The sequence below is a fragment of the Carcharodon carcharias genome, chromosome 20 (genome assembly GCF_017639515.1).
Source record: "Carcharodon carcharias isolate sCarCar2 chromosome 20, sCarCar2.pri, whole genome shotgun sequence".
NCBI lineage: Eukaryota > Metazoa > Chordata > Chondrichthyes > Lamniformes > Lamnidae > Carcharodon > Carcharodon carcharias.
The window spans coordinates 26,289,416-26,304,288 of NC_054486.1; the positions used below are offsets into that span (position 1 = coordinate 26,289,416).

At 52.8% G+C, this 14,873-nt stretch overlaps 1 protein-coding gene across 2 annotated transcripts in view; it reads left to right on the plus strand.

The window, feature by feature from the left end:
- The first annotated feature begins 4,892 nt into the window (after positions 1–4,892).
- The window catches only part of ivd (isovaleryl-CoA dehydrogenase), a 44,185-nt gene continuing 34,204 nt past the window's right edge, over positions 4,893–14,873 (plus strand). For both annotated transcript variants that reach the window (XM_041214959.1, XM_041214958.1), the window contains exons 1-2: positions 4,893–5,110; positions 8,121–8,210. In XM_041214959.1, coding sequence (XP_041070893.1) covers positions 4,970–5,110; positions 8,121–8,210 — 231 coding nt within the window. In that variant the 5' untranslated portion in view covers positions 4,893–4,969. The remainder of the gene's footprint in view (positions 5,111–8,120; positions 8,211–14,873) is intronic.

Below are 14,873 nucleotides of genomic sequence, written 5' to 3' on the forward strand. Positions count from 1 at the left end.
AGGTTCCTGCTCCGCGCTGGCGCCAAGGGGATCCAGGTTCCTGCTCAGCGTTGGCGCCAGGGGGATCCAGGTTCCTGCTACGCGCTGGGGCCAGGGGGATCCAGGTTCCTGCTACGCGCTGGGGCCCGGGGGATCCAGGTTCCTGCTACGCGCCGGGGCCCGGGGGATCCAGGTTCCTGCTACGCGCTGGGGCCAGGGGGATCCAGGTTCCTGCCCCACGCAGGGGACAGGAGGAGGGTGGAACCAGGTTCCTGCTCCATGCTGCGGCCAAGGGGGGATCCAGGGTCCTGTTCCGCGCTGGGGTCAGGGGCGACCCAGGTTCCTGCTCCACACTGGGGCTAGAGGGATGGTGGATCCAGGTTCCTGCTTTACGCTGGGGCCAGGGGGATCCAGGTTCCTGCCCTGGGCTGGAACCAGGGTGGATCCAGGTTCCTGCTCCGTGCTGGGGCCACTGGGGGACCAAGGATTCAGCTCCGCGCTGGGGTCAGTGGGAGGGTGCGTCCAGGTTACTGCTCCCCGCTGGGGCCAGGGTGGATCCAAGTTCCGGCTCTGCGCTGGGGCCAGGATGGATGCAAGTTCCAGCTCCGCGTTGGGGCCAGGGTGGATGCAAGTTCCAGCTCCGCGCTGGGGCCAGGGTGGATGCAAGTTCCAGCTCCGCGCTGGGGCCAGGGTGGATGCAAGTTCCAGCTCCGCGCTGGAGCCAGGGTGGATGCAAGTTCCAGCTCCGCCCTGGGGCCAGTGTTGATGCAAGTTCCAGCTCCGCCCTGGGGCCAGGGTGGATGCAAGTTGCAGCTCCGCGCTGGGGCCAGGGTGGATGCAATTTGCTGCTCGGCGCTGGGTCCAGGGTGGATGCAAGTTCCAGCTCCGCGCTGGGTCCAGGGTGGATGCAAGTTGCAACTCCGCCCTGGGGCCAGGGTGGATGCAATTTGCTGCTCGGCGCTGGGGCCAGGGTGGATCCAGGTTCCTGCTCCGCGCTGCGGCCAGGGGGATCCAGGTTCCTGCTCCATGCTGGGGCCAGGGGGATCCAGGTTCCTGTTACGCGCTGGTGCTGTGGGAGGAGGGATCCAGGTTTCTGCCCTGCGCTGGGGTCAGGAGGGATCCAGGTTCCTGCTCCGCTTTGGGACCCCTGGAGGACCCAGGATTCGGCTCCACGCTGGGATCAGTGGGAGGGTGAGTCCAGGTTACTGCTCCGCGCTGTGGGCAGGATGGATCCAGGTTCCTGCTCCGTGTTGTGGAAGGGGGGGGATGTTCCAGTTTTTTGCACCATGCTGGGGGGAGTGTTATCCATGTTCCTGCTCCATGTTGGGGCCAGGAGGGATCCAGGTTCCTGCCCCGCGCTGGGGCCAGGGGTAGTGTGGATCCATGTTCCTGCTCTGCACTGGAGCCTGGGGGGGCCCAGGTTCCTGCCCTGTGCTGGGGCGCGAGGGGGATCCAGGTTCCGGCCCCACGCAGGGGACAGGGGGAGGATGGATCCAGTTTCCTGCTCCGCGCTGTGGCCAAGGGTGGATCCAGGTTCCTGCTCCGCGCTGGGGCCAGGGGCGACCCAGGTGCCTGCTCCACACTGGGGCTAGAGGGATGGGGGATCCAGGTTCCTGCCCTGGGCTGGGGCCAGGATGGATCCAGGTTCCTGCTCTGTGCTGTGGGAGGGGGGGGGATGTTCCAGTTTTCCGCCCCGTGCTGGGGGAGTGTTATCAATGTTCCTGCTCCGTGTTGGGGCCATGGGAGGGTGGATCCAAGTTGCTGCTCCACGCTGGGGCCAGGGTGGATGCAAGTTGCTGCTCCGCGCTGGGGCCAGGGTGGATCCAGTTTCCTGCTCCGCACTGGGGCCAGGGGGATCCAAGTTCCTGCTCCGCGCTGTGGCCAGTGCAACCCTGGTTCCTGTTACGCGCTGGTGCTGTGGGGGGAGGGACCCAGGTTCCTGCTCCGTGCTGTGGAAGGGGGGGGGATGTTCCAGTTTTTTGCACCGTACTGGGGGGAGTATTATCCAGGTTCCTGCTCCATGTTGAGGCCAGGAAGGATCCAGGTTCCTGCCCCGCGCTGGGGCCAGGGGGAGTGTGGATCCTTGTTCATGCTCTGCGCTGGAGCATGTGGGGACCCGGGTTCCTGCTCCACGCTGGGACCAGGGGGTCACAAGTTCCGGCTCCGCGCTGGGGCCAGGATGGATGCAAGTTCTAGGTCCGCACTGGGGCCAGGGTGGATGCAAGTTCCAGCTCTGCGCTGGGGCCAGTGTGAAAGCAAGTTCCAGCTCCACGCTGGGGCCAGTGTGGATGCAAGATCCAGCTCCGCGCTGGGGCCAGCATGGACACAGGTTCCTGCTCCGCGCTGGGATCATGGGCGACACAGATTCTTTCTCCGCTCTGGGGCCAGGGGCGACACAGGTTCCTGCTCCACACTGGGGCCAGGGGCGACACAGGTTCCTGCTCCGCACTGGGGCTAGAGGGACGGTGGATCCAGGTTTCTGCTCTATGCTGGGGCCAGGGGGATCCAGGTTCCTGCTCCGCGCTGGGGCCAGGTTGATCCAGGTTCCTACTATGCGCTGGGGCCAGGTTGATCCAGGTTCCTGCTCCGCGCTGGGGCCAGGGGGATCCAGGTTCCTGCTCCGCGCTGGGGTCAGGGGCGACACAGATTCCTGCTCCGCGCTGGGGTCAGGGGCGACACAGGTTCCTGCTATGCGCTGGGGTCAGGGGCGACACAGGTTCCTGCTCCGCGCTGGGGTCAGGGGCGACACAGATTCCTGCTCCGCGCTGGGGTCAGGGGCGACACAGGTTCCTGCTATGCGCTGGGGCCAGGGGGATCCAGGTTCCGGCCCTGCGCTGGGGCAAGGGGAATCCAGGTTCCTGCCCCACGCAGGGGACAGGAGGAGGGTGGATCCAGGTTCCTGCTCCACGCTGCGGCCTAGGGGGGATCCAGGTTCCTGCTCCACGCTGGGGTCAGGGGTGACCCAGGTTCCTGCTCCACACTGGGGCTAGAGGGATGGTGGATCCAGGTTCCTGCTTTACGCTGGGGCCAGGGGGATCCAGGTTCCTGCCCTTGGCTGGGGCCAGGGTGGATCCAGGTTCCTGCTCCGCGCTGGGGTCAGTGGGAGGGTGCGTCCAGGTTACTGCTCTGCGCTGGGGCCAGGGTGGATCCAAGTTCCGGCTCCGCGCTGGGGCCAGGGCGGACAGAGATTCCTGCTCCGTGCTTGGGCCAGGGGGATCGAGGTTCCTGCTTTGCGCTGGGGCCAGTGTAACCCAGGGTCCTGCTCCGCGCTGGTGCTGTGGGGGGAGGGATCCAGGTTCCTGCACCGCGCTGGGGCCAGGGGGAGTGTGGATCCATGTTCCTGCTCTGCGCTGGAGCCTGGGGGGATCCAGGTTCCTGCTCCACACTGGGGCCTGTGGGTCCCAGGTTCCTGTTCCACACTCGGACCAGGGGGTCACAAGTTCCTGCTCCGCGCTGGGGCCAGGATGGATGCAAGTTCCAGCTCCGCGCTGGGGCCAGGGTGGATGCAAGTTCCAGCTCCGCGCTGGGGCCAGGGTGGATGCAAGTTCCAGCTCCGCGCTGGGGCCAGGGTGGATGCAAGTTCCAGCTCCGCGCTGGGGCCAGGGTGGATGCAAGTTCCAGCTCCGCGCTGGGGCCAGGGTGGATGCAAGTTCCAGCTCCGCGCTGGGGCCAGGGTGGATGCAAGTTCCAGCTCCGCGCTGGGGCCAGGGTGGATGCAAGTTCCAGCTCCGCGCTGGGGCCAGGGTGGATGCAAGTTCCAGCTCCGCGCTGGGGCCAGGGTGGATGCAAGTTCCAGCTCCGCGCTGGGGCCAGGGTGGATGCAAGTTCCAGCTCCGCGCTGGGGCCAGGGTGGATGCAAGTTCCAGCTCCGCGCTGGGGCCAGGGTGGATGCAAGTTCCAGCTCCGCGCTGGGGCCAGGGTGGATGCAAGTTCCAGCTCCGCGCTGGGGCCAGGGTGGATGCAAGTTCCAGCTCCGCGCTGGGGCCAGGGTGGATGCAAGTTCCAGCTCCGCGCTGGGGCCAGGGTGGATGCAAGTTCCAGCTCCGCGCTGGGGCCAGGGTGGATGCAAGTTCCAGCTCCGCGCTGGGGCCAGGGTGGATGCAAGTTCCAGCTCCGCGCTGGGGCCAGGGTGGATGCAAGTTCCAGCTCCGCGCTGGGGCCAGGGTGGATGCAAGTTCCAGCTCCGCGCTGGGGCCAGGGTGGATGCAAGTTCCAGCTCCGCGCTGGGGCCAGGGTGGATGCAAGTTCCAGCTCCGCGCTGGGGCCAGGGTGGATGCAAGTTGCAGCTCCGGCCTGGGGCCAGGTTGGATGCAATTTGCTGCTCGGCGCTGGGGCCAGGGGGATCCAGGTTCCTGTTACGCGCTGGTGCTGTGGGAGGAGGAATCCAGGTTCCTGCCCTGGGCTGGGGCCAGGATGGATCCAGGTTTCTGCTCTGTGCTGGGGCCGGGGTGGATCCAGGTTCCTGCTCCGTGTTGGGGCCATGGGAGGGTGGATCCAAGTTGCTGCTCCACGCTGGGGCCAGGGTGGATCCAGGTTCCTGCTCCGCGCTGGGGCCGGGGTGGATCCAGGTTCCTGCTCCGCGCTGGGGCCAGGAGGGGTCCAAGTTCCTGCTCCGCGCTGGGGCCAGGGTGGATCCAGGTTCCTGCTCCGCGCTGGGGCCAGGAGGGGTCCAAGTTCCTGCTCCGCGCTGGGGCCAGGGGGTGACCCAGGTTCCGGGGGGGGGGGGGGGGCGGCTGGTGTTCCATTAAATTTAAGCGGAAAATGCTGGGTCTCCTCAGCAGGTCAAGCAGCATCTGTGGAGAGAGGAATAGTTAATGTTTCCATTCGGATAAAACTGTCGTTGGGCAGTGTCCATGTTACCGGCAGTGAGGCTGCTTGTGCCCCAGCTATTTGTGTCCGGGTTGCTCTGTATCCGGAAGTGTTCGGGGGACTGAATGTTGTGTTGTGCCCGGAGGTCTAGGCTGCAGCTCCCGGGCTCTGGTAGTTGGTCATGGCCGCTCTCCGTGTGTTGCGTGGCCCTTTACTGAGGCTGAGCCGGCGGCAGGCCAAGCTCCGAGCGCTCAGCCCCTCTTACAGTAACCTGCCCTCTGTCGATGATGTGGTTAACGGGCTGACCGAGGAGCAGAGACAGGTAATCAGTTGCTAACCAGAAAGGTAACTAGCAGCTAACCAGAGTCAGGTAACCAGTTGGTAATCAGCTGCTAACCAGAAGACAGATTACTGATTGCTAAACAGAGGATTAAAAATGACCACGGGTAATTGGATGATGACTAGAGATAAGCAAACAGCAGGACAGGCAGCACCTGAGGAGAGAGAAACAGTCACCCTTTCAATCAATGATCTTTCATAAGTGCTGGAAAAAGTTAGAAGTGTAATAGAGTAGGTTTTAAACGTGTACAGTGGCAGGGGAAGGGTGAAAGAACAAAACAGAAGGAAAGTCTGTGATAATATGGAGGCAGAGCAGGAGAGATGAACTGGCAAAAGGAATTTTTTATTTATTCACATGATGCGGGCGTGCGGGCTAAGCCAGCATTTATTGCCTATCCCTAACTGCTTTTGAGAATGTCATTGAGCCACTTTCTTAACAGCTGAAGGAACACCCACGGTGCTGTAAGGAGACAATGTTAACGGGACAAGTAAAGAAACAAGAGATGGGTCTTGGAGATATGTAAATAGGGAGAAGCAAAACCATTACCAACAGTTGCCGTCTGAATAAATGGGAGCAGAGGTTATGTGAAATTGTTGAACTCAGTATTGAGTCAGCAAGGTTGTTAAGTGTCTAATTGAAAGATGAGGTGCTGTTTCTTCAGATTCATTAGAGGATGTAGGATGCAGGATGCCAGACAGAGGTCAGGGTGGGAATGGGATGAAGAATTAAAATGATCAGCAACCAGGAGCTTATGGATATCCTTGTGGACTGAGTGGAGGCATTCTACAAAGGGACCACCCAATCTGTGTTTGGTATCCCCCATGTACAGGAGACCACATTGTTACCAGCAAACATTGTATACTCAGTTGAAAGAAGTACAATTAAATTGTTGTTATACCTGGGAACACCTTAGCTGTGATGCCCATTCAGAGCCAAATAGTTTTCTACCTAGTCTCGTATGTGACAAATGTTTATTTGAGTGAGTTACTGGTGCCCACTGGTACCCAGCAAAGAAACCCTGTCTTCTCAGTGGGTGCACTGTCTGGTTTTACATGGGCAATTGCCAAGAAGAGCCAGGTGCTGTTTGGGAGTACAGCATGTGATATTCATGGCGTGTTTCAAAGATAATTGAGTGTCGCTGATGAAGTTTGTGTTCTCGGATAGGTGACATGAACCTTCCTAGAACATGCATAAACAGTGAACTTGCTAAATCAAGGACTTGGGTTATATACAGTGCACACACTCCAACTTGCTATTTCGTCTTTATTACATTTATATTTTTTACACAGAGTGGAAATAGGGGCAAGGTCAAGTAAATACATTAAAAATAATCTAATAATTCATGTATTTTGAATGGAAGTTCTTAAGTAGTTGATTAGAGAGCTGAATAATGAGCTTTGACTGAACTGTGAGAGTGATTACATAAGTGAATGTTTTTCATTGCATCCTGGAGCCTACAGGGTTTCTTTCTATTGGTTGAGGGGCGTGCTGCTGTTTCCAGTTTGCCATTGGCTGGCCTTGGCGAGCTGACGTCTGAACTTTCTTGAATGTCAGAATGCCCTCTGTACTTGTGTAACTAAGGGTGGAGGATTGCTCGTACTAGTTCCCTTGGGACCCGCTTTTATATTTTAAGTTGAAAAATTGGAACTGTTTGTTTAAAAGGTCACAATATGAAACTTGAAAAAAACTTGCTTTTTGTGAGGCCAATGCTCTATGATTTTAATTATTTTCCCTCATCCACAGGTCCAGCAAACCTCACCCCCTCCCCCCACCCCCATGCCAGTGCCGCCCCCTCCACACCACACACTGCCATCTCTCCTTCCCTCCCTCCCTCCCCACAGTTTCCCCATGACTGATGTAACAAACTTTAGTTCTGGAGTGCTACGAAAGGTCCTGCTTGAAACTGCAGAAAAATGGCCTTCAATGACTCACTGTTACTGTCCCCAATGCCCCCTCTGCTTCTCATGGAGTGGCACCCTCCCACTACTTGATGCCACCCTGCAGCAGCACGGCTCAGATTGGATACAAAGTAAAACCAGTTTGGGAATCGCAAGTGTAAACCCATGTCCTTTCAGCCCATGTGCCTCCACTCTGTCCTGCCTTCCTTTTAATTTCCTTTTCCTTAGAAAACTGGAATAGCATGAGCACACTATGGGGTGGGGGTTGGTGGCAGGAAGAGTGTTCCAAGACTAGTAATCCTAGTAAGGTGGTTGATTGGGAGAGCTGATTGATGAGTCCAGATTTATCAATGAGAGAAGTTGTGTAAGTGAAGGCTTTGTTTTGCATTCTGGAGCCTGTTGGCTTTTGTTATGGCTAGGGCGTGTTGCTATTTTCAGGCTGCCATTGGTTGGCTGTGGTGAGCTGACCTATGAACTTATCGACAATGCCGCCATTTGAAGTTTATTTTTGTGTGTAAAAGGACTCTGTATCTGTCACAACATAGAGTTTTCTAAAGTTGTTTTCTTAAACTCATTGTTGTTTTGGTTCTCTATTACCCCATCTCTCCTGAAAGTGAATAGTTCTTTAACTCCATTAAGTAGCTATTTCTCCTGTATCGGCAGGCACACGCTAACTCAGGTTTTGTAACAGGTTAGCTCTAACGCTGAACTCATTAAAACAAGTGGACTCTTCTTGTCCATGTTTTAAGTTCTTGTCTAGATCTGGACAGGGCAGCGATAAGCAAGTGACAGTATATTGTCCCTTCCTTCACAGAATGCTCACTGATTAACATAGCAGGGTAGATGTTGCCTTTACCACCTGGTCATTCATTAAGAAGCATCTGACCTGTAGAAAAGGAAATCCCTTAGGTAGGATTGCACATCCCTACAGAACCTGCTGCATTTCTCTTCCTCTCACTGCAGTACAGTTCTCTCAGCCAGATCTCCCCCTCTCACTCCGCACAGATGTTAAAGATCAAACCCAGTTTTTTGAAGTAACATTTAAACTTCAGAATTGACTGCATTGCTTTTTCTTTTCCTTCTTTGCTTATTAGCTTCGGCAGGTGGTTCATAAATTCTGCCAGGATCACCTTGCTCCCAAAGCCCAGGAGATTGACCAGAAGAATGACTTCCCAGCGTTGAAGGTAAGTACACAATATATAGCTCATGTCCCTGTGTATGAATCATTCCTGACATCTGAGAGTTTAAAACTAGACATTGATATAATCAAATATATCAAAGTTCCCATTGATTAAGAAGAACCAGAAGTTACAACAGAGGTCAAAGTTGGATCACTCCTACATCTGGGATCATTATGCCTGTGCAGTAAAACAAAATGCTGCCAAATCTAGCTGTTTCAATTTGAAGCATCCTGACCTGTCTCCCTTAGTAACTTCTGTAATCCAGTGATATAACTGTTTGAACACTTTATTGCAAGGATGCATCAATGAATGTTCCCTTGTTTCTCCAGTATGCACTTCTAATGATCCTTTGATGAAACTGTTCCACTTTGCACTCCTCTTTGTTCCTGATACAATTCTTATTACTCTTAAACAGAATGTTGACCCTCTTGGTTCACTTCTTTCCCCCTCCACTCCCCACCCCAGCTGGAATATTGGTCATGAACCTCCTTCTGCTGTTTCATATAGTTGGAGTATTTTGATCAACATCAAGCTTTATCTTTACCTTTTATCTGCCTGGCAAAACTTCTGGTTTCAGTTTCTCTCCCATTGACCTCAAGTTGTGGCGTCTAACTTATCCTGTCCTAAACTTTCGTTATCTCAGCCCAACCTTCCTTTTGGTCATTTCTATTTGCCAAGAAAGTGAAATGCTCTTTACGTAGAATTACATATGATATACGGCACAGAAACAGGCCGTTCAGCCCAATCAGTCCATGTTTATGGTCTACTTGAGCTTCCTGCTATCCTTCATCATCTAAATATATCAGCAAAATCGTATACTCCCTTCTCCCTCATGTGGTTATCTAGATCCCCTTAAAATGCGTCTATACCATTCACCTCAAATATTCCCTATGTTAGTGAGTTCCACATTCTCACCACTTTCTGGGTAAAGAACTCAGAACTTCCTATTGGATCTCTTAGTGACTACCTTATATTGATGGTTTTGCTCTGCCCTTTAAGTGGAGACACTTGCTTTCTGGATCCACTCTGTCAAAACCTTTCACAACTTTAAAGATCTAATTTAGGTCACCCCTCAGCTTTCTGTCTTCAAGAGAAAAGAGACCCAACCTGTTCATCTTTTACTGACAGACGTAACGTCACAGTTCCACTATTGTGCTTATAAATCCTTTGTGCACCCTTGCCACTGCCTCCATATCCTCTTTTTAATATGGAGACAAGAAGTGCACACTGTACAATCTAAACAAGATTTGATTTCTCCACTTTTCAATTATTCTTCTAGAAATAAATTCTCTTGCTTGATTTGCTTTTGTTATGACCTTATTGACTTAGGTCATAACTTATGGTGATTTGTGTACTTATACTCACAGAATCCTTTGCTTCTCTACCCTGTTTAGATTGTTGTTTTCAAGTAAAATATTATTTCTTTATTTTTCTTAAAATGTAATACCTTGCACTTACCTATGTAGAAATTCATTTGTCAATTATATACCCATTCCACAAGTTTATTAATGTCATCTTGTAATTTTTTTGCTGTCTTCCCTCCCCGGCCACACCCAAATTAGGTGCCATCTGAGAATTTAGAAATTGTGTTTTTGATTCCAAAATCTAAATTGTTGATGTAAATTGTGAACGACAGTGGTCCCAACACTGACCCTTGTGGAATGCCCCTTCTCACCTTCATCATGGTGAAGCAAGCTTGAGGTACTGTATGGTCTGCTGCTGCTCCTATTTCTTATGCTCTTATGCTGTGCTATTCTAAATAAGAACTTAAGAACATAAGAAATTGGAGTAGGAGTAAACCATATGACCCCCTGAGCCCGCTCCGCCATCCAATACAACCATGGCTGATCTTTGGATCCAATTCCACATTCCCACCCCTTTACCATATCCCTTGATTCCCTAAGAGACCAAAAATCTGCCTATCTCAGCCTTTAAATATATTCAATGATGGAGCATCCACAACCCCCGGGATAGAAAATTCCAAAGATTCACAACCCTTTGAGTAAAGAAATTTCTCATCTCTGCCCTAAATGATCAGCTCCTTATCCTGAGACAGTGCTCCCATGTTCTTGATTCCCCAGCAAGGGGGAAGCAGCCTGTCAGTATCTACCCTGTCAAGCCCCTTCAGAATCTTGTAGGATCACCTATCACAGAATATAGACCTAATCTAGATAAATTACAGCTACTGCATTAGCTTTGACTACTCTCTCTGTTATCTCTTCGGAGAATTCAGTGAAGTTGGTCACGTTGTATGCTGTCCTTTCGTGTTTCATTTATGTTTAGGCTTATTTCCTATTTTGTGGATGTGCCCCTCCAACTATCATCACCCTTACTTGTTTTACTTGTGTAAAGTCTTTGCCAATTCCCTACTTACCCTTTCTGCTAGGATACTGGTGCCATTGTCAAGTGAAAAGGAGCCCTGCTTTCCCACACTATCCTTAGACATAAGTTAATTCTCCTGATCTGCCTGTCTTTGTGCCAGTTTGCTTGTGGTTCCAGCAGTAATCAAGAGGTCCTGCTTCTTAATTTAGCTCCTTTCACCTGACACCCCTGGACCCCCTCCCTGTTCCTACCTGTGTTCTTTGATCCATGGACCATGACACTTGATTTTCCTCTCTTTCCAAAATCATCTCTACCCGCCTCAACCTACCCCTTTACCTCGTCCACTGGGTAAGCAATGCTCTTGTTCATGGCTGCAAAAGATGTGCAAATTTCCACCCCATTGCACATAAAATCATAGAATAGTTACAGCACAGAAGGAGGCTATTTGTCCCAACTTGTTTGTGCTGGCCCTCTGAAGGAGCAGTTTATCCAGTGCCATTCTCCGCCTTTTCCACGTAGCTCTCCAAATTCTTTCTTTTCAGATAATGATCCAATTCCCCCCTGAATGCCTCGATTGACCCTGCATCCACCACACTCTCAGGCAGTACGTTCTAGACCCTAAACACTCATTGCATGAGTAAGGTTTTTCTCATGTCACCATTGCTTCTTTTGCCAATTGCTTTAATCTATGTCCTCTGGTTCTCCACCAATGGGAACAGCTTCTCCCTATCTACTCTGTCCAACACTGATTGGTGTAGTATATAGACCACCATCAAGTGGAACGGATGTGGAGAAACAAATTTGCAAAGAAATTACAGAGAGGTGCAAGAATTATAGAGTAATCATAATGGGGGACTTCAATTATCCAAATATAGACTGGGATAGGAATAGTACAAAGAGACAAGAGGGGCAAGAGTCCCCGGAATGTGTTCAAGATAATGGGCAGAATTTTACACCTCGCGCCTGACCCGATTGGGTGTAAAATAGTGCGAAAAGAGGTTGGGCGAGCGTCCTGACATCATCCTGCAGGCGCACAATCTTTAGGTCGGCAGGCACGCACAGGAGTCGGAGCTGCGTCCGCCATCAATTAAGAGGCCACTTAAGGCCGTTAAAACCCCAATTGAAGCCAATTTTACGTTGCCCGTGCGATTTTGCACTTGTCACGCGGGCAAAACAGGGAAACCGGCAGTCCACATTTTGCAAAACCTCATCCAAGGGCAGGATTAAAAGGTTCAGCAGCATTGCCAGTGTGAGTAGTGAGGAGTTTAGGAGATAGTTTGCTGCTGGTTGCTTATTTGAACTTGACAGCTATATCTCCATTCTTGATTCTTAGCATTTCTAGGCTTCATTTCAGGACTCATTGGTGTCGCCAAAGCCCACGGAGGATTTTGACCATCTGGACCTTTCCAGGTATCTTTAGACAGCCTTCTGTGACCCTGGTAATGGGAATTGTGGTCTCCGCTGGTGGCACCTCCTCTGAGGAGGAAGAGAGGGGCAGAAAGGAGAGGAGGCCAGGTCTCCCAATGCAGCTTCCAGGGGAGCAACTTTGGAAGGAGAGGCACAGGCACAAGAGGCGCAGGGCCAGCAGGTATTCCAAGGCGGAAGGGACCACAGAAGACGCCACTATTCTTCTACCAGGGTATACAGGAGGCGATGCAACTACCTCAATATGTCTGAGGTGCAATGCCGAAGGAGGCTCTGCCTCTCCAGGGAGACCGTGACCTCCATTTGTCAATGATTGGGCCTGAGATCAGCGCCAGCTGTGTGGGTGGACACCCCATGTAAGTGGCTCTGAAGGTCACAGTGGCCCTCAACTTCTATGCCTCCAGCTCTTTCCAGGAGCCACTCACAGTCCAGCATTACATACTGGCGTACCCTGCACCAAAAAACAAAGGTAAAGCATACTCAGGCCATTAGGACAAAAGTAAAATTTACCTCATTTTGACAACCCAAAGAAATTAACAGCATCCTCTCTGGTCTTAATTACCAGGCCAGAAAACATAAACAAAACATTACACAACAAGAGATCACCCATGACCAGCCCCTCTTGTGCTCATGGTGCCTTAAACTTACGATTGCAAGTGCCATGTCTTGCCGCCCCCCCACCCCCACTCACTGGCAGTGGCATTGGAGACAGCCTGCTGACTCAGGTGTCTTGTTGGCCTTGATGACCTTGGCAGTTGTCCTCTGGCCATTGGAGCCTGTGCTGCTCCTACCTGGGAGGGAGCAGCCAGTGCCATGGCTGGCATCCCTGCAGTCATCGCAGCCTCATCAGCTGCCGTCATCCAGAGCACCCTGAGAGTAGCCCACAGAGACAACAAGCAGGTCACGTGCCAATGTGAGGTCACTCTGGACCTCTCTGCTCGCCATTGATAGATGGGCACCTAGCTGGGATACTGGATGCCTCATCCATCTCCCACACTGGCATTGACCACCAGAGGTCACTGCCTGTGTGAGGGCTTGCAGGTCTAAGCATAACCCCAGGAACTACTGATTCTGTTCCTGGAGCCACCACTCTCTCAATGGAAGAGGCAGTGTGCTTGGCCATGATGGTCAATGCAGTGCTCCTGCTCTACAACAGAGACAATGCCACGCATACCCTCATGGATCTCCGCTAGATCCTCCTGCATAACCCGCTGGACATCCAGCATCTGCCGCCTAATGGACAACGCCAGAGGCTCATCATCTGCCTTTGACTGTGCATCGTCCTGGTCTCAAGCAGTTCTCTGAATGCCAGTGCCCTGGGCACTCTGCCTCCTCCTGCTCCTCAAGCGAGTGGAAGTGCCATCACCGCAGTGCTCCAACATTCAAGCAGTGGATATAATGCCCACCGATGTGCTGGTATCTGCGTTGTGCCTGGTTCAGAGAGTGGGTGTGACACAGGTGCATGTGAAGCCTGGTGTTCCTCTGGCGTCAGGGTTGGCTCTTTGGGGTCCTGCAATTGAGTGTGTGCTGGTGAATATAAGGGAGAACAACAACATGTCATTACTTTAAGTCATCAAACTGCCACTGGCATGCCAGGCACCCTGATGAGACAATGGAGACCTGCATCATGGTGCCATCATCTTTCAATGATCAATGGGGAGTCCAGTTATGAGGATCCCATCAATGAAGAGACTACATAAGAATGTTTGCACCATCTGAAACTCTCACCTCTGTTTACTGCAGTCTTATCATTGTCTGCCACCCCAGCCTTGTTGCGGCCGGGGTGCATGGTGCCTCTGCAGCTCCAAGGCATCCTGCTCAAATCTGGTTAGAATTAGGAGGGTTGGGGTGGCCTCTGTCTGTCCACAATGTTGTTATGGGTCGTCTTCTCCTGAAAAGACAGAGGAGCATGGATTAGTCCACTCTTAATGGCAGCGCCTTTGCAGCCTGGCCACCCCAACCTGAGGAACACCTTGCAGGGCACACCTGAGTTGTGGCCCTCAAGCTGCAAGGCACTCAGTCCAAGCAGCCAGGACTCACCCCCTCAGTCAGCTCCGGTGTCATTAACAGTTGGCACTCAGACCCTAACACCCCTGAGCTCCAAGGGGTGGTGGGGGTGGCATGGCCAGACAATACATCAACACACTGATCCATGCCAACACAGCAGTCACCTTTCCCGAGTGCAGCAGGTCGTTAAACCTTTTGTGGCACTGCACCCATGTGCACCGCACAAGTTTGTGGCTGCTGACCTGCACTCCCACCTCCTCCCAAGTGCCCACCTGACCTGCTCTCCCGCCCGGCATCTCCAGCTGCACTTGATGCCATAACTTCAGTGTTCACAACACAGAAGATATGTTCTCCCCTGGTAGCCTTCAAGGAGAACTGTGCTGTTTTTAAACCGGCCGCTGGGTCACCATTGGAGCCGGCGGCTGATAGGCCCCCGCCCACCCCTTCCCGACCATTGGGAGGACGTGTTTCACACTGGGCGGGCCTTAATTTGCTAACCAGCATGAAATTGCAGTTGCGGGCCGAACATGGGCGGCGGCCCGTTTCCCGACTAGTCATGGACCCACCGATTGTGCCCGCCTACCAAGGGTAAAATGCAGGCCGATTTTCTGCAGCAGTACGTTTCCAGTCCAATGAGAGGACATGCACTTTTGGACCTGGATCTGGGGAATGACTTGGCCCAACTGGATCAAGAGTCAGTGGAAGAGCCTCTAGGGGAGAGTGATCATTGTGTCATAAAGTTTAGGTTGGTCATGGAAAAGGACAGGGCACAATCCAGAGCAGGGATGATTAATTAGGGGAAAGTTAACTTTAATGGGATGAGAATTTATCTGAGTAAAGCGAGTTGGAATCAAATGTTGGCAGAAAAGACAGTGGCTGAACAATGGGCCACCTTCAAAGAAAAGGTACTGC